We start from the raw sequence: 24,381 nt of genomic DNA on the forward strand, positions 1-24,381 counted from the left end.
CACTGAAGGTCAGGATGCAAACTGAGTAAAAAACTTTTAGTGGAGTTTAAGTCTATGCCCATCAAAGCCATAAATATAAAACTTGTGGCTATCAGCATGAGTGTAAATGACTTTAGATTAAAAAAGAGGGCTTGAGGAAATGCTTAGGCCAATGCATTACTTGTCTTGAAAATTGCAAGGCTATTTCAGTAAAGGGTCTAAAAAACACTTTGTGTGGTACTGCAATTACAGCTCTCTTTTTCCTCCTCATCCTCTCTATCTTCCTTCTTCCAATCATCATCTGTTTTCTCAACTGCTAGAGGGAGCTGGTTGTTGTTTTTTTTTTTTTAAATATTTGACTTTGATGTATTTCTTAGACTCCCAGTGCTTGGCAATAAAGATCTCTCTCTCACACACTTTCACTGTTGGAGTGCATGCTGGGAGCAAGTGGGTGGAGCATTGCAAGTGTTGTGGCCACTCTGCCAGAGATGAGTATGCTGTTTTTTTTGTTTTTTGTTTTTGTTTTGTTGTTGTTGTTGTTTTTTACTACCTTTTAATTTTTCTTTAAAGGTGAACAGTGTGTAATTTCTACACCACTAGCATCACCAATGGCAAAAATAATGAAAACATGATTTCGAACACTCCCCCATCTGTCATTGTTCAGAAAAAAAAAAAACTGATTGTCCCGCTTTAAACGCATGCCATTGGTTGAGCCAATATAGCAGTGTAGGGCTTGTTTAAACTTTTGGGGGGAATCAAGATAAGAATGGCTTACATTCAGAGAGTTTTCCAAAGTGTAATTTTGCGCCCTTGATGGGCACTTCGGGAAGGGAATGCCACTTAAAGGGTCATTCCAAGCAAAAGTAAGAAAGTTAATTTTTTCACAAAGGGCCCTTTCACAAGACTTTAAGTAAGGGTACATTCAAACTGTAATGCCATGCTCACTTCAGAGTGCTCACATCAACAGCACTGTCCTTCGTAATGAGTAGGGCATAGGGACGGCCACTTTCGATTGGAATTCGCCCATAGTTGTCTCTGCAATTTAAGCAGGGACAGGAGGAAGTATTTCAACATTACCAAAATTGCACACTTCACCTTTAATTTTGGAGCTGTGAAATCAGTTTAATGCATTGTTATTGAAGCTAGCTATTTTGGTTGGAGTTTGCAGTTTCACCATCCAAAAAATTGTCACTTTATAAAACGTTCCTCCATTTAGTAGTGATTAATTCTTAATTCTTGCTGAAACAAGCAGCTTTAAGCTTTTGTCAAGATTTTATATACAGTATATGACCATGGTTCTTTACAGTGATGCTGAGAGTGTGCTTAAAGTATACAGTGGCATAGGCAGTACATTTAAGGTTTGTACGAGTGTTTGGGATGTTCTTTGTCTGGCATGATATTCCTTTTGGACACAGAATTACTTTTGCAACAAATACAAACTAACACACATGGTTTGTGTATACCAACAATGTGCAATTACCAAATAGTAGTATTGATCAGTGGACAAACATATTTTAGGGTTTTATCTTCTGCCAAGGAAAATTGAAATAAAAGTGACGTAATGCTTTTGGAGTGTGGGTAGGTGGGAAGTCAATTCTTCCTGATGGTTTAGTTTGGAGTAAATGGGAATTTAGGAGTTTTTTTAGGGAATGAGACTATTGTACAGAAAAATTGGTAATGGGCCATTGAAAAAGTAAAAGGTTGACTAGACAAATGAAAATGGTTGGCTCCAAATATGTCATATGGGGCTGTGCACTAACTGTTAACAAATTAGGGATTTTGGCACAGGTTTAACACATCCTCCTCCATACCTGTGAAAATTCAGGCTGATTGAGTGGGTATTTTTCTGGTTACACTGGGTTCTGAAGAGTGTTTTTCTTGCCTAAAGAATGTGGACATGAACTAATGCACCTGCAAAACAGAACAATGGTTTTGGAATACAGTTTGTACATTCCTTTATTTCTGTTGTGATAAGTGAAAGAAAGACTAGGGCCAACACAAGCCATATATCAAGTCTATATAATCTGCTGCCAATTATACGTTAATGTGACACTGCTTTGGGGCCGAATGCAGAAACTGTATGGCTAGCCCTTTAAAGTAAACATGAAATCAAAATGAATCCTATTTACTTTTTTAATGCATGTTTATCATCTTATTGTGTTTGATTCACCTGTGCAGTGTATTGCAACTCCTCCCTTTCAACCACCTGACTCCTTTCTGGTATGGGATACCCACTTTTCATAATGTCCATGAATGCCCAATGGAAAAAATCAAGTCCCACCTTACTTTTTTCCCACATTGAATATCCTGTTTCACTCGGAAATACATCAGATTACAGAACTAAGCACAGCTAAACAGATCTTCTTCCTAACATTATTAACAAGAACATCAACAACACCCACACTTTATATATCTAACCCCACAACTCAAGTTCCCACTGAACTACTCTCTGAGAGCAGAAGCAATGAGGTTTTTCATTGGCAAAATCAATAATATTAGAATAGATATCAGCACGTCCTCATGCCTCCATGGGCAAAGAACATCTAATTTGTATGAAATAGATCCACAGCTCTCAGAAGAAAAGCAGAGAAGGATGATGTTATAAGACTAAGGTCCTCCTCAGGCCTTTTATCCTAGTTGATGATGCAATTTCTAAAAATAGCCCAGTGCAAACAAACACAGAGTTTGAAACATAGGAGTGGAGGTTGCCTTGGGCATACTGGACATTACCTCAATGTTTCCTGCAGAATTCTGCTCTTGCAGCTGGGTATATTATATTATATTATATTATGATGTATCAGTAAGTGGAGAAAAATCATGTCCTGAGCATACCTGAGCAGTTTGGAGACTGTAATTCAAAGGAAAAAGGTCTGTTTAGCATGGTTATCATGCTACATTCTATGAGAGCTTAGCAATGCTAATCAGTTAGCATGCAAACTGTAGGTTATTCTTTATTTTAAGGCTATTTGTTCACAATGCTATCCGTAGGCAACATTAGCTTAGCACACTAATCGGTTAGCATGTTAACCAATGCTTTTGTGTGCTCACTTCAAACTTGTCATGTCTCTTAGCATTGGTGAGGAGTGTCAACTGAATGGCCCAGTGGTTAAAGGGGTCATGAACTGCCTTTTTTTTATTTTGTACTCTTCTCTGAGGTCCACTTATAATGTTATCAAGATTTTTACATAAAAAAAAAAAACATCATAATTTAGAAGTAATAGGCTATTTTCTGTCCTGTTTTGACCCCCCTGATCGTAACACACCGTTTGAATAGGCGTGGTGGATTGTAGACTCGGAAGTAAACGCCCAGTGGTATGATTGGCTAACAGTTTTGCATATTTAAAAATTTGTAATTTTTATTGTTTCATTGTATACGTGTGGAATTGTTTTGAAAACTTCCGATGTTGAGAAATGGCTGCCAGTGAAATTCAGCCATACATGTTTGAGCCAGAGTCTGATCCCGAATCAGAAGACAATGAACCTGCACCTCAAATGGCAAGGATACTGCAGCCTGCGACAGCATGGTAAATAATCATCTTTATTTATATTTATACTTTATGTATTTGTGAGGTAGTTAGCCTATTATATTATATTAGAGTTTAGCCAAAGACGCTACAGAAAGCTGTTTGTGTCGTTATGTTGTTAACATTTATGCATATTACACGTTTTATATTTCATTGGTTGTTGCATATAAAGTTTAGATACTAGGCGTTAATTCAGTTATAGCTGACAAAGGATAATTCACGCTGCTTCATGTAAACGAAGTATAAATGAATGTACCATCGTTTGTCAAGCTGTCATTCTTATATTCATCGTCCATCATTTTCATTAAAGTAAAAAACTTCTTCCAAAGGACAGCTGTGTGCCCACCGATGTAAACTTCTGCATGTATGTTTGACAGCCTACATCATTCATAGATGGACGCTGCTGTGATTTAGGTTAAAAATTAATAAATACTCAGTACATATCAAACGATCTGTAATAACAGACAAAGAAATAGTGACCACGTAATAAAAACAGTTACTCACACTTTTGTGGTGCGACATTGCTGTCGGATCCAATATAGTCGGCACAGCATCGTCTTTTAGTTTCAATCTTTCTGAAAATCCTGCGTCGAAATGTGCCTTGTTTGTAAACAAATCCGTGGTAAAACGAAGTGAACAAAGGACCAAGTTCTTACTGAAGCGGTCTGGAACTTCATTAAAAATAAAGTTCATCCACTCTTTCCTAATGTTGGGATCAGAAGAAAGGCAATGCAAAGACTGTGTTTTACCACAACTTGGCAATGCACAGCGTCTTGTGGTCTTCGGAGCCATCTTTATCGTTTGGTTTCTGCGTAGACCTGCGTTTGCCTGTCTCGTTATTTACCTACTACATGCGTGAATCGGTGGGCGGGGCTAAACAGGCAGTGATGTAGAAGCAGGCGTTGATCTTCTTCTGCGGAGGCGGTGTTTAGCCACACTATTATGTAATAAAGTGGCACATTCCACATCCAGTCATTTTGGCAGATTGGCATCAATATAAGTTGTTTTTAGACTAACGAGAAACTTTTGAGTTCTGAAACTTACAGGATGTTTTTATAGTACAATGACCTCTTATATGTCAAAATTTCTCAGTTCATGACCCCTTTAAAGCATTTGACTACAGTTCAAAAGGCTGTGAGTTTGAGAGGTTTTAAAAATTGTACTTCTGTTGACCTGAGTCTTCATTTTTTGCTTACTATAATGTAGGCCTTACTTCACTGCATAATTCCTGCTTCAAATCAAACCACTTTGATGTAACAAAACATTTTCTTAGCAATCATTTTGTACTCTCAACTTAAATGTCTTATTAGCAGTGCTTAGACTTGTCAATTGTGTGGCACAGTGCTTAAAGCTCTGGACTGTAGTTCAAAAGACTGGGTGAACCCTGGTTCAAACATTGCTTCAACTAGTTTTAACATTGTGCATTTGTTGTACTAGAGCTCTTTGCATTGTGCTTAATGAATAACAGCAGGGCTTGGCCCCAATTATTGCTGCTTGCAGCTATATTTATTTTTATTTTCATTTTATTTATTATTATTATTATTTTGTTTGTTTGCTTAGTAACTTATTTTCTAACTTTTCTATAATTTATTGATTGGAATTTGAAGGCAATTGTCAAGAGTCCATTCATTGCAGTATCTGTTAAAACCTGTTAAAACAGTTAATTGAACACACGATGACCCTTTGTGGGAATGTTGCTATACTATATGGGGTAAGTTGTCACAATGAAACCTGCCATTTACCAGCCTACAAATAGTTAAACAATTCACAAAACAACAAAAAAGTAAAAGGTAGCATATGATAATATTGGAATTTTATTTTGAGGGATTAAATTCACAAAAACAACTGACAAAAAGTTGAAAGATTTTTAAACTAGGTTTCAAACCGACATACAAAACCACTGCTAGAGACAACACACTCTCATGTAATTGGACTTTTGACACAATACCTTATAGTTACTGAGATATATGCCTTGTGATATCTTCCCAGTGTGGCAATCAGCCCTGGTCTCCCCTTTCTAGTGATGATAAAGCTCCATAAAGATGATTATATTCATGCAATATTCCTCATCTCAGCCAGCCTGGTTACTTTAGATGTGATCGACACGTCTACTTAATTGCCTTTTGATTTAAATTATGTTTGTTGTTAGAACATAAACCAATCTGGATGGCATACTGGCATGGCCTCAGATTAAAAACACAATGCCAATTTCTCACATAAGCGACAAATTCGCTCATTCTTTACTTTGTAATTAAGACGTGAGAGTGGCAGTTAAAAATAGTGCGACTCGATGTCAGTGTGTCAGTCTGCCTCCTACGTGTCTAGGAAAACGATATATGGTGTTTAATTTCCTCGCCTTAGCAATGAGCAGTCACCCTCTCTCGCCCTCACTTTCAAATAGATTTTTCTTGCTACCTCGTCCTATACGTTCACACCTGTGTCTTGCTTTTTAATGATTCAAAGGGCTGGTGATTAGAAGTAATCAGGCTTAGCATGGTAGGGCAGAGTAGCAGTCCACCAGGCCACTTTAATGACTTGACACTGAAATGAATTCGTCATGGCAACAATTGACCTAGTGGATATAATGGAAGCAGAATGTCAAGACTTCAGGAACTTTTCAACGTCCTTCAAGGAATAAAGATAAAGACGCCTTATTAAAATGCCAATCGCCACAGACCTCACTGCTCGAAAACACTTGTCTTAAGCAACAAGGAGCAGAAGGCACAACAACCTCTGGGAAGACCAATCAGATAGTAAAAGGGCATTTGACGGTTATGTGTGCATGGAGTTTCTTTATCAACATGAAGAGTTTAGGGTCAAATTTATATGAACGTATAAGGGGAAATGTACATCTTAGGTCCTGTAACTGGTAACCATTTCTTTAAGGTTTTTCTCCATTTATATACACCTTTAAACCATTACTAGTTCATTTCAAATAGTCCTGTGGTGTAACAAATAATTCTTTTTAAAGGGGTCATGACATACTCTTTTTTTATAATTTCATTATCTTCCCTGAGGTCCACTTATAATAGTAGTATATATATATATATATATATATATATATATATCTATAGCACAAAAAATGGTCATAATTTAGTCATATATAATAATTTTTCAACCTGCCTCTGGACCTCTGTCTGAAATGCTCCGTTTTAAAATGGTGGGCCCTTTAAGACTTCAATGTAAACGCTCACTGTTGTGATTGGATAACATCATGCATCCCTTCCAATAGAGCCATATTTGAATGCTATCTGAAGAAAATCAATAAACTCCACAAGACCAGAACATTTATCAAAATACATTTCAGGATTAACATATAACCCACATCCAACACATTTCATCTGAATATATTAAACTGTTCACTCAAGCAGCACCATAAACTATCAAACAGTCATGACATCTGAAATATTCTTGAATTAAATTGTTAACTTATGTACTTCCAGTCCAATAATGTTTTAACTGCCCCTTCCTTCAATAACAGTTTCTGTGACTGGTTCACAAGCAATCATGTTCATAATATGAGCCGAAAACATACACTCCTCACTGAGATGTTCTGAATACACGAATGTAAATAGTCCATGGTGGTGGCGTTGGGCTGCTTCAAACGGCTTCAACAGGTCAAAGCAGAGACGCTGGTCTTCACATCTCACATCTTCCATGTTTGTTTACACACAGGACTGCGTGTTTCTCCCAGTCAGTGGCAGCAGGAGAATGACACGCGTTTTTGAAAGTTGTGTTTTTACCACACATCGTGTTTTTGCACACATCGCTGAAAACACATCAAAACAATCAAATATGTCCAACGAGTGCATGTTTACAAAAGACCAACAATTAAAAATAGCACAGATGGGTGCAAAAACGGTCCAGGATGCCTTCAGAACAGCACAACAGCAAGAATCCAGCTGAATGAAACACAATAGGGGTCTCCATTTTAGAGTCTTTAAAAGCGGTGCAAGATGTATGATAACGGTCAACATAATGGTCAGCCGTGCACATTTATGTAGAAAAACATTTAAATTCAGACAGGCACATGGAGACTGTGGAGGCGAGGGCATGGTCGAGCTTTCGTCTGGGGAGAGAGGAAGCGGTAAGGGTTTTCACCTGAGATGAATTGCTGGTAATTGCTGTTTCTTTGTTCGCAGTGAGAGACCGTGGAAATACAAGGGGCCAGACCTCAGAGTGAGGGAGAGAGTGCCCAGCTGAAGCTATGAGTGTGTTGGTAGCTGCCAGTCCCACTAGTTTTATCGTTGGAGTATTGATCTGAAGCTTTACCGTTAAGCAGTCAAGCGAACGTGTTTTTGTGTGTGAATACATTTACTTTTGAGTTGGATTCGCCATCTCCCGCTTCCTCATTCCTCAAACCTGTTACACTGGTGCCGAAACCCAGGATTAGAGGAAGAAGGATATGCTGTCATGGAGTTGTCACCGCTGGAGGAAGTCTTCCGGTCCCTTGCCAGCATCCACCAGGGCCAACACCAGGCCCTCAGGGAGCTTCAGAGAGAGCAGCAACAGCACTTTCAGGTGTTCCTTCGGACCCAGGAGGAGGACCGGCAGGTGCTGAGGAGCTTAGAATCCCAGGACAGGGCGGACTCCATGCCCCTGGCATCAGTGCACCCCCACGTGTTGCTCACCAAGATGGGGCCTCAAGATGATCTGGAGGCCTACCTTGAGCTCTTTCAGCACACTGCTGAAGCTCTAAAATGACCACTGGAGCAGTGGGTGGTCCATCTTCTGCCGCTGCTGACCGGAGAAGCCCAGATCACGGCACAAAATCTTCCGGTCGCCAACCTCCTGGACTACTCAGTGCTGAAGAAGTCCATCTTGCAACGGGTCGGCCACAGCCCAGAAGAACACCAGCAGCGTTTCCACTTCTTAACACTGAGTGAGGCCAGCCACCCGTTTGCCTTTACCCAGCAGCTCCGTGACGCCTGCCAGCAGTGTGTGCTGGCCAAGGAGGACAGTGACGCCAAGGATGTCGTCAATATGGTGGTGCTGGAGCAGTTGACCGGCTCCCTGGTCATGGAGGTTCTCTGCTTCCACAAACCCTGTCTCTCCCCTCTCTTTGTCCCAGGTGTCCGCTGCCACGAGTGTGGGTGGGAGGCTTGGGCCGGTCTGCTGGAGTTGCGGGGAGCCAGGTCATGTTTGAGAGCAGTCCCCATCCCCAACACCCCACAGACCACCCCTGAGCAAGCAGGGACGTACCAAATACCCGTTAGTATTAAGGGGGATACATACCAAGCCTTGGTGGATTCAGCAATCCATTCATCAATGCTTGGTTCAAAATGGGTTATTGGAGGCAAATAATCGGGTGAAGGTGAGGTGTGTGCATGGGGATATTCATGATTTTCCTATAGTGACCATCACAGTAATATTCTGGAGACAAAAGCATAATATTGAGGTGGTGGTTAGTCCTCGCCTCACCCATCCGCTAATTTTGGGAATTTTCGATCATTATTGAAGGGGTTGTGTGTGGATGGATCCTATGAGAAAGTAAATCGTTGTGGGATGTCCGAAGTGCTGGCTGGGGAGGCGTGGCCTGAGCCGTCTGTGGCTGCTCTGTGTCAGGTTGATGCTGGGGAAGGGGAGGTGTCATCCTCCCCTGCCCTTAGGGAATTCCCGGTAGGAGGTTTCCCGCTAGATTAGTCATGAGACAAAACCTTGAAGCACGTGTTTGACCAAGTGAAAGTGATTGATGGTCAATGTCTCCAGCCAGGCATCGCACTCACATATCCATATTTTTCAATAATAAAAGACCGGTTGTACAGAGTGACACAGGACACTCGGACAAATGATAAAACAACCCAGTTGTTGATACCAAAGAGCCATCGGGAAATGTTATTTCAGGTGGCTCATCATAATCCGATGGCAGGTCACTTAGGGTGATTAGAACGGACAGCACGTGAGTGCGCTTTGCGATAGTCCTGGTGGATTATGCAACACGATATCTGGAAGCAGTGCCGCTGCGCAACATCTCAGCAAATTTGATGCTTATCCAATGCCTCGTGTTGACGAACTGCTTGATCGGTTGGGCATGACTTGCTTTTATTCAAAATTGGATTTAGCAAAGGGATATTGGTAAATCCCCTTAACGCCGATGTCCCCTGGAAAAAAACGGCCTTCTCCAGACTGTTTGGTTTACACCAATTTGTGACCCTTCCATTCAGTTTGTTTGGGGCTGCAGCTACATTTCAGCATCTTATGGCTGCTGTACATTGGTCGGAAGCTCTCTATGAGAGAGACAATGTACAGCACCATAGAGAAGGTGTGCCTGGCCATCAAGTGGGTGGTCCTCACTCTCTGCTACTATTTGTTGGGACAAGCGTTCACCCTCTGTTCGGACCATGTCCCGCTCCAGTGGCTCCACTGCATGAAGTATGCCAATGCCCGGATCACCCGTAGGTATCTGGTGCTCCAGCCGTTTAAGTTCGAGGTGGTCCACAGGCCAGGGGTGCAGATGGCTGTCGCAGACTTCCTCTCCAGAAAGGGGGGGGCAGGCCGGACATTTCCCTCAGCCTGAGTCAGGCGGTGGGTGTATGTGGAAGTGAGTGCGTGGTCAAGCGTTCGTCTGGGGAGAGAGGAAGCAGTAAGGGTTTTCACCTGAGTAATTGCTGGTAGTTGCTGTTTCTTTGTTTGCAGTGAGAGATGGGGGAAATAAAAGGGGCCAGAACTCAGAGTGAGAGCCCAGCTGATTCTACTAGTGTGTTGGCAGCTGCCAGTCCCACTAGTTATATCGTTTGAGTGTTGATCAGAATCTTTACTGTTACATAGTCAAGCGAACGTGTTTTTGTGTGTGAATAAATTTCCCTTTGAGTTGAATTAGCCGTCTGCTGTTTCCTCATCCCTCAAACCTGTTACAGAGATGTCCAGTGAAAGTCCACTATTAATTAATTTACCATGACAGGCCCATCTCTCCTCTTCACCTGTGTGTCTGACTCTGAGCACAAGTGGGCGGGGCCAAGGGTGCAATGACGAAAAAATTTGTGATGCATATGCAGATATATTTGGTCCTTGTGACGTCACAAATTCCACGAATTCCAAACGAGTTGTTTTTGCAGCCTGGCTTAATTAAATGCTCTTTTTCTATTCAGGAGAAGTTTTCAGTTCTGAAACTTACAGTATGTTTTTATAGTACAATGACCTCTTATGTCAAAAGATCAAGGAAAAATTGATTCCTCATGTCATGACTCCTTTAAAACACAAGCATTCTATTTAGTTTATTTTAATAAATGAGGTTATAAAAGCTAAAACATTATAATGGTAACACATTACAAAAAAGTTCTAATCATTAACATTAGAAAATGCATTAGAGATCAACTTTTAATGTTACATTTGTTCTAGAATGTTAAAATAAACATTGACCAAGATTAATAAGTGCTGTAAAAGTATTGTTCATTGTTAGTTTATGTTAACTAATGTTAACAAATACAAATTTATTGTACAGTGTGACCATAAAAATTATGACAGAATTAGCAAAATGCTGTTTAAGATGCAGTATAACATGTCAACTCACCAAAATAATTTCATGCATATTTTCCTGTGGCAAATATTATGTTCAGAGCTACTGTAAATAACAAACAGACTTACGTTTGGTCTCCATCCAGCTTTAGCTCTTTAGAGGTGTTGCAGCTGAAACAAAGAGAGAACAAAACAGTTTCCTTTAAGGATGTGGGTAAAGAGGTAAATAACTCAAGGCCAGTAAAAAACAGTATTGCAGTATTGAGTTTGGCTGGGCTAGTAACAACCATCTCAGGCTCATACTCCCTGGAGAGCTAACTGCAGTCTATACACACAACATCATTACAACCTGCCCAACACTCAAACAGAAGATCTGCTTTTTCTCTTTTCTTTTCCCCCCAGCTTTTTAGTGGTGCCAAAGTATGTGACAATTAACTGTAAGCAAGCAGCACAAATACATGCAAACAAAAAATCACATGGGGATACTGAGCTGCTCTAAAGGGAGAGTCAGTTGAATGGAGTTTTCTGGGGTGATCAGTTTCCAAGGGCTGCAATATCATGCCAGACAGACAGGCGGGGGGTGGGGGGTGCTTTTATTGCCCAAGTCGGATAACTTCAGAAAAATATCAACATGCCATTTGAGGTATCATTCATTTCAATAGCACAAACGGTGCAGGTCAAGTTGCAGTATGTGCAAAAGTTTTTATACTTAGGGTTTGGGCTTGTTCAAATTCCTAACCACAAGTATGAGCAAAAGTAACAGTGATGCTTGCTTTGGTAAACACCACTAATAATTCAACATGGCCAACTGATATATAACACATGCTTTTACAAACAACTCCTACCACAAATATTCTATTACATTCACTCTGAACAACACACAATACATTCTACACATTACACAACATATAGCAGAACAAATTCATAACAAATCCATTACCATCTATATATTATCACTTGAAATTTACATCACTGCATGGAGCTAATCATGCAAATTGACTATATGGACTGTGCCATGAATTAAGAGAGCTTATCTACACCGATCAGCCACAACATTAAAACCACCGGCCTAATATTGTGTAGGTCCCACTCTTGCCACCAAAACAGTGCCAACCTGCATCTCAGAATAGCATTCTGAGATGCAATTCTTCTCACCACAATTGTACAGAGCGGTTATCTGAGTTACCGTAGACTTTGTCAGTTCGAACCAGTCTGACCATTCTCTGTTGATTTCTCTCATCAACAAGGCATTTCTGTCCACAGAGCTGCCGCTCACTGGATGTTTTTTGTTTTAGGCACCATTGTGAGTAAATTCTAGAGACTGTTAAGCGTGAAAATCCCAGGAGATCAGCAGTTACAGAAATATTCAAACCAGCCCGTCTGGCACCATCAATCATGCCACGGTCCAAATCACGGAGATCACATTTTTTCCCATTCTGATGGTTGATGTGAACATTAACTGAAGCTCCTGACCCGTATCTGCATGATTTTATGCACTGCACTGCTGCCACACGATTGGCTGATTAGATAATCGCATGGATGATTGTTGGTGCCAGATGAGCTGGTTTGAGGATTTCTGGTTTTAATGTTGTGGTTGATCGGTGTATGTTCAGTTCCATCTTGTTGATAAAATGATATGTATTAGGATACAAGGCAACTGCTGATTGCAGAACTGCAGTTACCAATGTTTTGTTTTTTTACCTGAGTATGTTTGTTTGGTTTTTGGTTTTAATAAGATATTTATTTGAGGCATGTCATGTGTGGGGTGAACAAATGTCACCTATGCCAGAATGCACCTTTCAAATTGGCTGGGAGAGGGGATTCAGAAAAAAAAAAAAAATTGCTTTCTGCAGCCACTGTTTCTGCAGGACCCCCTAAATGTAATCTAGAATCAACTATGTCCCATGAACATGTAACCCTGCGTCATTTCATAAATAATTCTAACCACAGGTAAAGTACATTATAGTACTTACCTATTCATTGTTACTCCTTTAAAGATTATAATACATTTTAACACATAAGACACAACATGAAAATTTACTGTTAATCATCTGTTTAAAGGTTTAACCAGGAATACACTATGATAACATTTATTTACAAGAACACAAAGCTGATTTTATCTTAATGTATTGTGCATTATACTACATTATATACAGTGTATATACAGTATACTCTGAATATAAAGTAGTATAATGCATAATACATTAAGATAAAATCATCTTTGTGTTCTTGTACTTAACATGAAATACAGCCTTTTGCAACAAATGTACTTGCTTGGACAGTAAATTATAAAGAGAGTGATCGATTTTGAGTAACATATTTTATTAACAATTTTGGAACAGTTTAAAAACAGTTCAAGAATAATTGATTTGATATTATAGGATTTATTTGAAAGAATTAAAATAATAATTTGATTTATATCCTTTTATTGTCCATCTGGTCAATGTTAATATGGGTTTAGAAACGTAATTAGTAATGAGTAATTTAATTACATTTCAGACAGAGTAATAAGTACTGTAATCAAATTACAATGTAGAAGATGTAATTAGTAATTAATTACTTTTTTGGAGAAACGTACCCAAAACTGCAATTCAGTTCCTAAATTTGTATTGAATTTGAATGGTTGAGGAAACAGGATGCAGACTTGTCATTTGAAGGAAAACAAATTGCTGACACAAAATTCTTTTGAAGGGGGCTTAGCTTAATAGCAGCCTGTGGGAATCTTCGGAACGTTCCGGAATTCCCACCATGTCAACATTCCATGTTATGTCATCCGAGCACACATCTGACACACATCACATATGAAATATTTATGAGACCCCCATTACCACAGACAAATTTTGGACCCGCTCTCTCTCTCTCTCCCTGTCTTTATGGCTTTCTCTCTCTCACTCTTTGCCCCTCAATCTTTCTCTTGTTTTATCTTTCTCTCTCACTGACCCTCTTCACCTGCCTGCTTATTAAAATCTCATAGCATTAACTCTGCAGCTCATGGCCAGGCTGAATAATTCAATCAGACTAAAGGAGTCAAATTAATCTTTAATGACATTAAAGCCACAGGGGGAGCCAAGCTGGACTCTGCCAGCATTTACTTTGGCCTTCACCTGAGGGTGGTTGGCGGGGGGCTTGTTCTGCTTGACAATTGTGGCAATTTAGGCAGAAACATTCATGAATTTTCCAAGAGATTCATTTTTGGAGGGTTTCATATTACAAAAAAGAACAAGGACAAAATTAAATGACTGAAGAACGGTTTTATGTCGAAAGAGAGTCCTATTATTTCGCTCTTCATATTTGTTTCAGATGTACAATCACATTTTACCCAGTTGTATTACATATCATATTTACTTACCACAATGCCATTGAGGGTCATTAAGAAATTGAACCATTACTGTTTTTACTGTCAAGCCAGAGAACATAATAGCTAACATTAATAGTATAGCCATCTACCAAAAAATAAATAAAAATTATAACAATTGCACATTGCAGAAGTTCCCCTGGACAAACCCCTCAAATCAACAAAAAATGATTTGAGGGGTTTGTGTGTGTGTGTGTGTGTGTGTGTGTGTGTGTGTGTGTGTGTGTGTGTGTGTGTGTGTCTTAAGGTACTGGCCACTTTTCTTGAAGGAGTCATACCATGGAAAAGCAAATTTCCCCTGATTTTTTGAGAGGGAAGAGCTTGATATACTAGTTAAATATACTATAACTTTCAGAACTGAAAAAGTCCTCCAAAAGACCATTAATCAAAACCAAGATGCAACAACTACATCAGACAGATGAATATGTTAACACATGATGTAGTTTTGATGTACTTACAAGATGTGCATAAGGAATTTACATGATGCATTGTTTACATGTCATTGATATCTACTGGGTGATCAGAAACTTGGGCTCCCAACATTAGCAACAAGTGGCTGAAGTCGCTCGGAACATTATATGCATGTGATGTAAGCATGTGACTGTTATCCTGTACATTTCTACATTTTTACAAAGTATTCTGAAAGACTGACCTGACTTGGCTTCTTCTAGTTCTTTGGCTTCCTCAAGTTCTTTTGCTTCTTCCTCTGTGAAGAAAGAAAAGATGAGAATAAATTAGTTTAGAGTATCCAAATAAATGTAGTACACTAGGTGTCAAAGAGATCCATTTTGTTCTTCAAGAGGCAGAAATAAAAATGTATTCATACATGCTAAGAACATTTCAGGAACATTTAAAAGAAGTATTAATGTGCCAACATTCAACCCGTGTGGCTTGCAAGGGGCAAACCATTGTAAAGATGTTGTGTAAAATCATACACATAGAAAGCGTGAAATCACAAACACAGATACACACCTGCAATTAAGTAAGGTGAGGAAAACTAAAGTGGAAAAGTACAGTATAGACATTTGTAGTTTTGTTCAGTGATAACTTAAATTTGAGTATTTTCCTTACACAAAGCTATAATTTGTCTTTATAACACTTGGAGTGCACAAATCATATGCATTCATGATGCGAGTAATTTATTATTTTCTTCTTTGGGTGAATTATTACTTTAAGATAGTGAGAGGAGATATCCACTGAACACCGTTTCCGTCTGCAGAACTGCCGCTCACTGGATGTTTTTTGTTTTTGGCACTATTCTGAGTAAACACTAGAGACTGTTAAGTGTGAAAATCCCAGAAGATCAGCAGTTACAGAAATACTCAAACCAGCCCATCTGGCTCCAACAATCATGCCACCAACGAAATCACTAAGATCACATTTGTTCCCCATTCTGGTGGTTGATGTGAACATTAACTGAAGCTTCTGACCCATATCTGCATGATTTTATGCATTGCACTGCTGCCACATGAGTGGCTGATTAGATAACTGCATGAAAAACTAGGTGTACAAGTGTTCCTAATAAAGTGCTCAGTGAGTGTACTTTGTATTCTTGTATGCAAATATGCACAAGCATGTGTGTGCCCAAAGTTTATATCCTCCTAGTGTGATTTATATACAGTATATCAAGTGTTTTTGTTCACATATGGTCTCCTTAATAGAGGCTATTTATGGATACCACTTCAAGCATTCCTCTTTTTAAAATTTTAGACTGAGAATTAGAGTGAAAGAGGATTTCTGACTATTCACATTGATTATTTGGACATAATCAGAGTGTAGCTACTGGATTTTTCTGAGATGTATTAAATGGAAACAGGAGAGGAGAGGATTTGCAAATCTTCATATAGTTTTACATTTTACAGACAAAAAATGATCTCAATATAAATGAGAATATATAATCTCATATATAATTTTTGGGATAGTCATCACTGACACGCCAACATGATCACACAGGAAACTGACAGGCTGCTTCTGAATGTTCATGTTACCTGAAACTGCATGATCAACATTTCGCAGGAACCAGAAAGTAATCGAGTTCACATAAACAATGGTTAGCGTGATTCGGAGGTTGAATTTTTACTCCACTGATGATTAGATTTAGGTTTGGGGTTAAGGTTAGGGTGTAGGGTTAATAAAATATGCATTCCTGTTGACTGCATTACTTCATTTTAAGGCTGTCAATCGATTATTTTTTTTATTGAATTAATGACATGATATGCCAATTAATTAATCAAAATTAACTGCATATATACATATTTTCTGAGAAAGCCCTGCAAATATCAATAAATCAATATATAGTGATTAAATAATTATAAATATTTATAATTTAAACATTTACAAATATATATATATATATATATATATATATATATATATATATATATATATATATATATATATTAGAAAATTAAAATGCATTACATTTTTGTGGCAGACAAGCATTGATAAGACAAATCAAAAAGTGGCTTTAGAAGGCAATATATTGTTTATTTCCATATTATTAAACATAAGGTTATCATTGGTCTACAGTCCACCGCAATCCATTTTGCAATTGAATTCTTCAATCTGTCTGAGAAAGATTTATTATAAAGGCTTTTCTAAGGACGCATCAATGTATACATAAGTCAGACAGAAGCTTTTGGAGCGTCTCACTTTGGTTGTGGTGTGTCATAAACACAGAGGTATTAAGTCGCTGTGTCAAGTTAAGTGTAGTTTGAAACTTAGAAAATCTCGAGAAAAGTGTCTCAAGATCCTTGCCTTCGGAATTGCACTCTGTCCAGCTGTGTTTGAATGCACAAACGGTTTGGTATGTTCTCTGTTTGTACAGCTGTGCATTGGCTATACAGCTGGAGTTTCGCTTACTGCCCCATGCTGAAAACGGGTGGTACTTAAATTGCTCTGGTGGTGGGAATATTCCTTAATATGGTTTACGATTAATTGCACTAATTTTTTTAATGCATAATTTTTTTATTTAAATAATCGCACAGAATTCAGGCGTTTAATCGACAAATTGACAACACTTCCAGCTTCATCCACTGGGAGCAGTTTTTTATTTTTTATTTTAGTAAGCACAGACCGATTTCAGCAGAAGAGAAGAGGAATTAAGTTGAGTGAAGTAAGTTTGATCCAGGCACCAAGAGAAGAAATAAAATAACAAACCTACTTTGTTCATTTCCCTCTCTGCTGGCTCTCCACACCAATATGTGAGCTTACAGGCCAATCTCAGAAGCTGCTTATTGTAGTTAGGATCCGCTTCAACCTCTCCACCCACATTATGACAGCCAAGAAAAATGAGTTACTCAGCTCTCGACTCTGACTGACCTCCTCAGCCTTGTGCTCCGAAGTCTGATGCGAAGAGTGTCCAGTCCAATCTCCGCCACAATACCCGCAGCGATACTGGAGCAGACAGCATCAGTTAGGCCTGCACCTCTCAGCCAACACCATTCACCAAAAGAGCTCAGCTTTTCCATTCAATTTTAAAGCCTGTCTAAGTCCACATGTGTGCCGATGAGGGTGTTCTGCCATCCCTATGTTCCTTGCACAAGTTGACAGACAGATAACTCTTCCACAAATCATTACTCTGTCAAAGATTCAGTTTAACTTATTTTAATGGCTGATTTGAAGTAGGGTAAAACTGGAAATAATACAATACAACCGCATCAGTACTTTAACAAAGACTGAAGAAGAAGAAACATGTATTATTCTCATTTTAACACTAATGAATTTAGCATATTAACACAGTCAACATTCTTATAAAGATATACATATTCTAAAAAAACAAATAGCTGACACTGAATAACCACAATGCTAGGCATAATATGGGTCAGCACATGCTAATGCATCATTCATGTTTTATCTAAATTAAATATGGCATTTATATACAATCATGAAACACTATCAGACATAGTTAAAAATTTTCCCAAACACAAATTAAAATACAGATGATGCTTGCAAAGGCATGAAATGTAGCAGATGGATTACAATTCCTCAAACACAAATCTATCCTGTGGCTCCCTCCTAATAGATTGAATCACTTCCTCAGTTGCTGGCCAACATTGTAAACATCATCAGTAAACAGAGAATTCTTAAAGAGACAGTGCACAATTAACTGCACCAACAACACTTTCCCCACCTGGTATCAGATAAAATCATTAGCTTCTATGAGACTGAGGTAAATTAAAAAGTAAAACTGTCCCATTAGTATTTAAAGGAGAGGAGCAACACCACTTCAGTTATTGGTCTATGAAACAACCTTGTCTCTTCTTTATTCACAATTTTGATCTCAACCTTCCAAACTCTCCCATCTATACTTGGGAACACTTTGGTGATGCATCCTAAGAGCCACCTGTTATGCTTAGACTGACCATCTATCATAAGACTGTGATATTCTGTTTGTCAGACTGCCACTTTTTCCTAGGTTGCAGTGTGGAAAGATACCGTTTCCGCCACCTGTGCCAGAAGGTGCATGCCTGACTGAACCTGTCGCCTGTAGAGATCAGTACCATCAAACTCTCTGGGAGGAGTAGGACATGGACCAAACTTCTGAGTAAGTAATGTTGTGGGGGTAAGTATGAAGGGTTCTTCCGTAACCATGATAACCGGTACCCGAGGGGTGGAATTTATTATCGCGGTCACTTTAGCCATGAATGTTATGAAAATTTCATGTGTGGTCCCAACTGCAACATCATGGAATCCCAAATCTTTCGAGTCAGGACAATGATCCACTCCCATGGTCCACCCATGTGTGAAGCATGGGGTGGGTTAAAAACTTTATCACTCTATTCTTGTCTAAGTTAGAAGGAATGTTCAGCTCTCTACTTGCCTCTACAAAATTGGTCCATTGATCTGAGAGTATCTTCTTTACAGGACCACAAATGGCAATGAAACCCTACGTAAGTAAATGGAGGTTCAGAGCTGACTCTGTCCACAGGCAAGTTAGCCATCTTCTGAACTTCACACTTTCCATGCAACCTGCGACAAATCACACACTTGAAGATAAGGGAACACACACATCTCTTGGCTCCCACAATCCAAAGGCCTGCCATATGGATGGCGCCTTCGGTAAAGTGTCGTCCTTGATGCTGCGATTGCTCTTGATAGTGTTTTTCTATCAAAACTGCAACATTATCTAGTCTTGGGATAATGGTTAGATTATTTTCATCGTGTCCAATGTTTGCCTGAGAGATACCTGAGAAGCTTGTGTTAAAACATCTACTTCGTATCATGCTATACAACAATGCCAGCCTTTGCAGACCTTTGTGTCTTTGGCTAAGTCCTTTTTAAAGAGTGAGAAATGTGTATTAGGAGCGCAACAGCCAAAGGATGTGCTTTTCAAGTGGAGAAACGCTCATAGCGCACAACTTATTTTTGGTAACCTAAGCGTCGTTACCTCAGGATGGACATCAACATCTTCTGTGGGATTGAGTTTGGCTGAGACAAGAATGCTGGACCCAAGAGCTGTGTTATTTCTCTAAGACGTGCTGCGCGAACGGATCTCGTTGGATGGTCAGCTGGACATTGGTCATTTGGTGTGCAAACACCATTGATGTGGGCCTGTACTTTTCCTAATTCTCTGAACTCTATTATTCATGAACTTGTAGAACATATGTTTTTTGTTATGGATAAAGCCAAAGACTACCTTTCTGTCTGTGAAGAAGGTCACCTTCAATATCCATCTCTGACATTATAAGGTCAGACATATCCAAAGCCAGCACTGTGACACAGAGCCCAAGACGTGAAATAGTCCAATCTGGGTGGGAGGCTATTTTGGCTTTTCCGAAGACGAAGCCAATCCCATAGTTCCTGTCTTTGTACAAAATCTTCAGATAAGCCTCTGCAGCTATGGCTAAAACAGTAGCATCTTAAAAGATGCAGTCTTATGTGCTTAAAGCTTCTAATGGGAAAGATTTCATGTAGGGCCTAAAGATACGGAGATTTTGGAGTTAATGAAGAGAGTATCTACAGTACATCGTTGCCAGTCTTCATCGTTCTGGGGGGGTGTTGAGGGGATTGTTGAGGTCAGGGCCAGTCAGAAGTATGTCATTAAATGAGACCCCTTCTTTCAGACAACTTAAATTGGAAACCACTCTGATATGGCCAAGTTTCTTAGGATGATACACACAAAAAGATGCAGGTACCATCAATCTTCTTGAATTTTGAGTGGTGGTGCTACTTCTGCATGATTTTACCTCAGTATTTTCTCTATGAACTCGAAGAAGTGATCCTTCATGTCTGGTTTTCTGGAGAAAGACTGTTGAAACAACCCAGAACTTGTGTTCTGTTATTAGGTAGATGCTGTATCTGTGTTTTGAAAGGGATAGGAGCTACCCAACTATTCTCCTCATTTGTGTAGAAGCCCTCTTTCATGGTATGTATGCAGGATTGTCAGATCTACGATAGATGGAGACAACTTTTCATCATCTTTCAACCTCTTAAAGACATAATTTTCCAAATAACATCTGTTTTGCATAGCAGACATCTCTGCTGTGACAACAGTAGAGGAACCAGGATGTTTGACATCACTGATGCTCTCCTTCACATGGAAAGGGTTGAGACATGGCTTAAAAAGTGACTGGCAGCCATTCTCCAAGGTATATGTGAAGAGGACGCTGATGCTGGCTAGCTTATGAACTTTCCCCAGACAGACATTACCTACGATGACCTAAACGAGGTCTAGCTGCTGGGCACATGGTACGTCATGTGGTCCATTTATTTGCTTCCACGCTTTAAGTATTCTAATGATGCCTCTACCTGGCAGCAACATGATTTGAGCCTCTTGATCGAGCTCCGAAGGGAACTTCGAAGGGAGAGTAATCATGGCCACCATGTTGAAGGGTCGTTTCAAACCAAAGTATTTAAACGTGACCATTCCTTTATCTCCTAGGTTTATAAAAGCTTTTAATTATTATAATGAACTTTTTAAAAACATTTTAACCCCCTTGCTTTCTCATACAGGACTTTAAAAAAGCAGCTGAAATAAAATAAGTATACACATTGTCATTTTATTTATTTAATATTTAAAAAATATACTATACATTTGTTTACTAGTTCATTTTTAAAAGAAATAGTTATTAAATAAAAAAATATAATATTTCTTTTCATTTGCATTCTGCAAGTAGTTAATAGTGAGCCAAAATCATGTGTAAAAATTTCTGATTAGGTGATGTTCATTAGCAACAGCCTAATGCGACGGTAACAGCGGCTCCTTTGACATGGATAGACGACATTGAAATGTGTACCGAATGGCAGACATTTTTTAACTTTACACCCTTCAACCCTTCAAAGCTCTCACTCTGGAGGATAAACCCTTTGAAGGGATTAGGGCATAAGGATGAACGCTTCCGAATGGAACACACCCTTTCTCAGTTGCTGGCAAACATTGATGACATCATCATTCAACAGACAATTTTTAAAGAGACAACACAGAGACAATTTTCTTTTTCACACTAGTCATTTTGTGTGGATCCTAGTTTGTTTGACGTCAGAGTTTGTTTGGTTTGGTCAGTGTGAAAGCTGTTTTCTGTCCAAAAATTATGGACACATCTGTGGACACTTTAAATAACTTTTTTTTTATTATTAACATCAGTCAGGACAGAGGAGTAATGTTTATTTTAAAGATATATACATAAGTTCATGAAGTGAGGTATATGAAAACATAATTTTCATTTTTGGGTTAACAATCCCTGTAGTTAATGTAAAGTAATGAATGGACAGAAATAAGGCAGGAGAAGGGGTGAGCACAGTAATGAGATAAGCAGGTGTTTATACCCTTGTGCAATTACTAACAGGATTAGATGATCTAGCTCCTGAAAATTAAACAAGAATTCCTCTGTAGTGTACATATAGTTCCCTTTCATAGGAACATGAGCTGCGTAATCGCATTGGGACAGGCCCTGAGTGTTACATGGTCTGAAGCCCTTATGCAATCATGCCAATTTGTTGGCTGGTGGCGCTCAAGCGACGCATCTTGGGAGCTACGTCACGGGCTCCATAAAAGCGCTCACTTTCATGCCATCAAATCAGATTTTCTGAACTCATCTGGCCTGTGTTGTACCAGCCACTCATGTTGAAGTGAGGATCATTATTATTCTCCCTTTTGAGTGGTAACACAGGATGGAATTTAAGTGCTTACCTCCGTGCATGTGGTTCATCGTTGCTGAAGTTTCCCACAACATGTGTGTTGCCTGTCTGGGAGGCCGAATTGGAAGGTTCAGATTTCCCACAGTGCAATTTAATGAACATCAGGATGATCCGTGAAAGGCTTGCCTCCTTCGGAAATTCGGTCAAGCCACGTGCTGGTGCAGGCCGTTTGACTCGTGGGAGGCAGGCGCGGATGCCGAGGAGATGGGAGCTGAGCAGCAGGCCGACCTATGGTTTTCTTTGTAACTCTCCCCAGATTCAACTAGACATTCTCCTGTCGAGTTTACACATGGGCATTTGCGTCCTCGCCCTGAGGCCTGCACAGCAGATTCCTTCGGGCCACTCCCTTTTTCCCTGGACCTCCATCATGAGATTTCGAAGTCCTGGGATCAACCTTACTCAGCCAGGATCATGAATCAATTGGCTTCGGAATTTTCTAATGTGTGTCGAGCTTCCGACCATGCATATACTTTGGTCCCGGCGATGGAAGAAACGCTGGCTGCCCATCCCTCTCCTTCTTCGGCCACCACATGGAAATCGAGGCCTATTCTTCCCTCGAAGCCGTGCAGAGTTGCATCGTCCTTGTTGAGCAAGGTCTACCAGGCTTCGACCAGGCGTTTTTCAGCCGAGCTTCTGATTTGATGCTAAGAGCTACCAAACATATTGCTCGTGCTGTTGGTCGGAATATGGTGGGCCTCATGGCAGTGGAACACCATCTGAGGCTTATGCTCACAGATATTCGTGACCAGGACAAGGACTTTCTAATGAACACCCCTGTGTCATAATCCGGACTGTTTGGTGAAGCAGTCCAGTTGGTCATGGAAAAATTCAGCACTGTGAAACAGCAGACTGCCGCATTCCAGCAGATGCTTCCTCGCATAGAGGGAGAAAAGCCTGCTGCAGCTCCAGTGCATTCACGTTCAGTATTTTCGCAATGTCCCACCAGAGAGCCACATAAGGTGCCAGACATGAGTTTTGCACCCCCTCAGAAGGATTGGGGACCTCGTTCAATCCCGCTATCACCAGCGCGTCCGTGTTTGGATGATGGACCGGCCCCTTTTAAGCGGCCGGCAGGACACCAGAAGCGAGCCTGATGGACTTGCAGTAAAACGAAGGGTGAGCCCCCATTCGGTGAACAAAACCAGACCATACTATATAAAATATAGAACGATATAGAATATAGTTTAGCTCCCCACGCAGGACATTAAAAAAACACATTCTGAATTTGGTCAGTCTCCATGACCAAAGGTCTCAAGACACGCATAACAGAATTCGATGTTCATCAAGCATACACAATGAACATAAGCACCACACGTTTTTCCCCCGTAAAGAATGCTGGGGCTGTTGTGGCGAACCAGTTTTCTCAAATAAATATTCCCCCCAATGTTCATACATATTTTCCCATTCAAAATACCAAGGAAAAGGTTTATTCTGTCAGCATCCCTGCTGTGGATACATTTCAGAGTGTTCATCTTTTATGCCAAAATACATTAAAGGAAAAAACATTATCAAATTCCCTTCAACCAGCCACAGTATTGGAGGAATGAAGGCTTCCCTCCACTGTGTCGCTGTTTCTGGGGCAGTCACCAAAAGTAAGCCAAGCACACCATCTAGTTGTTACAGGTCACGCTGAAGGCAAGAGCCATGCATTAATCCCTCTGTATGCCCATCTGTCGGCTTGGCAGCAGCTGAGGGGCATTTCGAACTGGGTATTTTGAATGATAAAGCATGGTTATGTAATTCAATGCAGGCGAACTCTGTCGGTGTTCAGTGGGGTTGTTTCGACAGACGTTTCTCTTCGGGAAGCCTCGTTTTGATTCTGGAAATTCATTCTCTCTTAGAAAAAGGGGTAAATGAGGAAATTCCCCCTTCACAGAGAGAATGCAGCTTTTACAGCCATTATTTTCTGGTCACGAAAAAAGATGGCGT

General features: G+C 39.8%; 1 protein-coding gene across 3 annotated transcripts in view; it reads right to left on the minus strand.

The window, feature by feature from the left end:
* LOC127455690 (CD276 antigen-like) overlaps positions 1-24,381 on the minus strand; it is a 160,507-nt gene that overhangs the window by 24,099 nt on the left and 112,027 nt on the right. For 2 of the 3 annotated variants that reach the window (XM_051723745.1, XM_051723746.1), the window contains exons 6-7: positions 14,966-15,019; positions 11,088-11,129 (exon numbers count right to left, since the gene is read on the minus strand). In XM_051723745.1, the coding sequence (XP_051579705.1) occupies positions 11,107-11,129; positions 14,966-15,019 (77 nt within the window). In that variant the 3' untranslated portion in view covers positions 11,088-11,106. Of the gene's footprint in view, positions 1-5,316; positions 6,076-11,087; positions 11,130-14,965; positions 15,020-24,381 lie in introns of those variants that run through there. The other variant, XM_051723747.1, reaches the window with a different exon arrangement.

The sequence above is a fragment of the Myxocyprinus asiaticus genome, chromosome 18 (genome assembly GCF_019703515.2).
Source record: "Myxocyprinus asiaticus isolate MX2 ecotype Aquarium Trade chromosome 18, UBuf_Myxa_2, whole genome shotgun sequence".
In the NCBI taxonomy this organism is placed as follows: Eukaryota; Metazoa; Chordata; class Actinopteri; order Cypriniformes; family Catostomidae; genus Myxocyprinus; species Myxocyprinus asiaticus.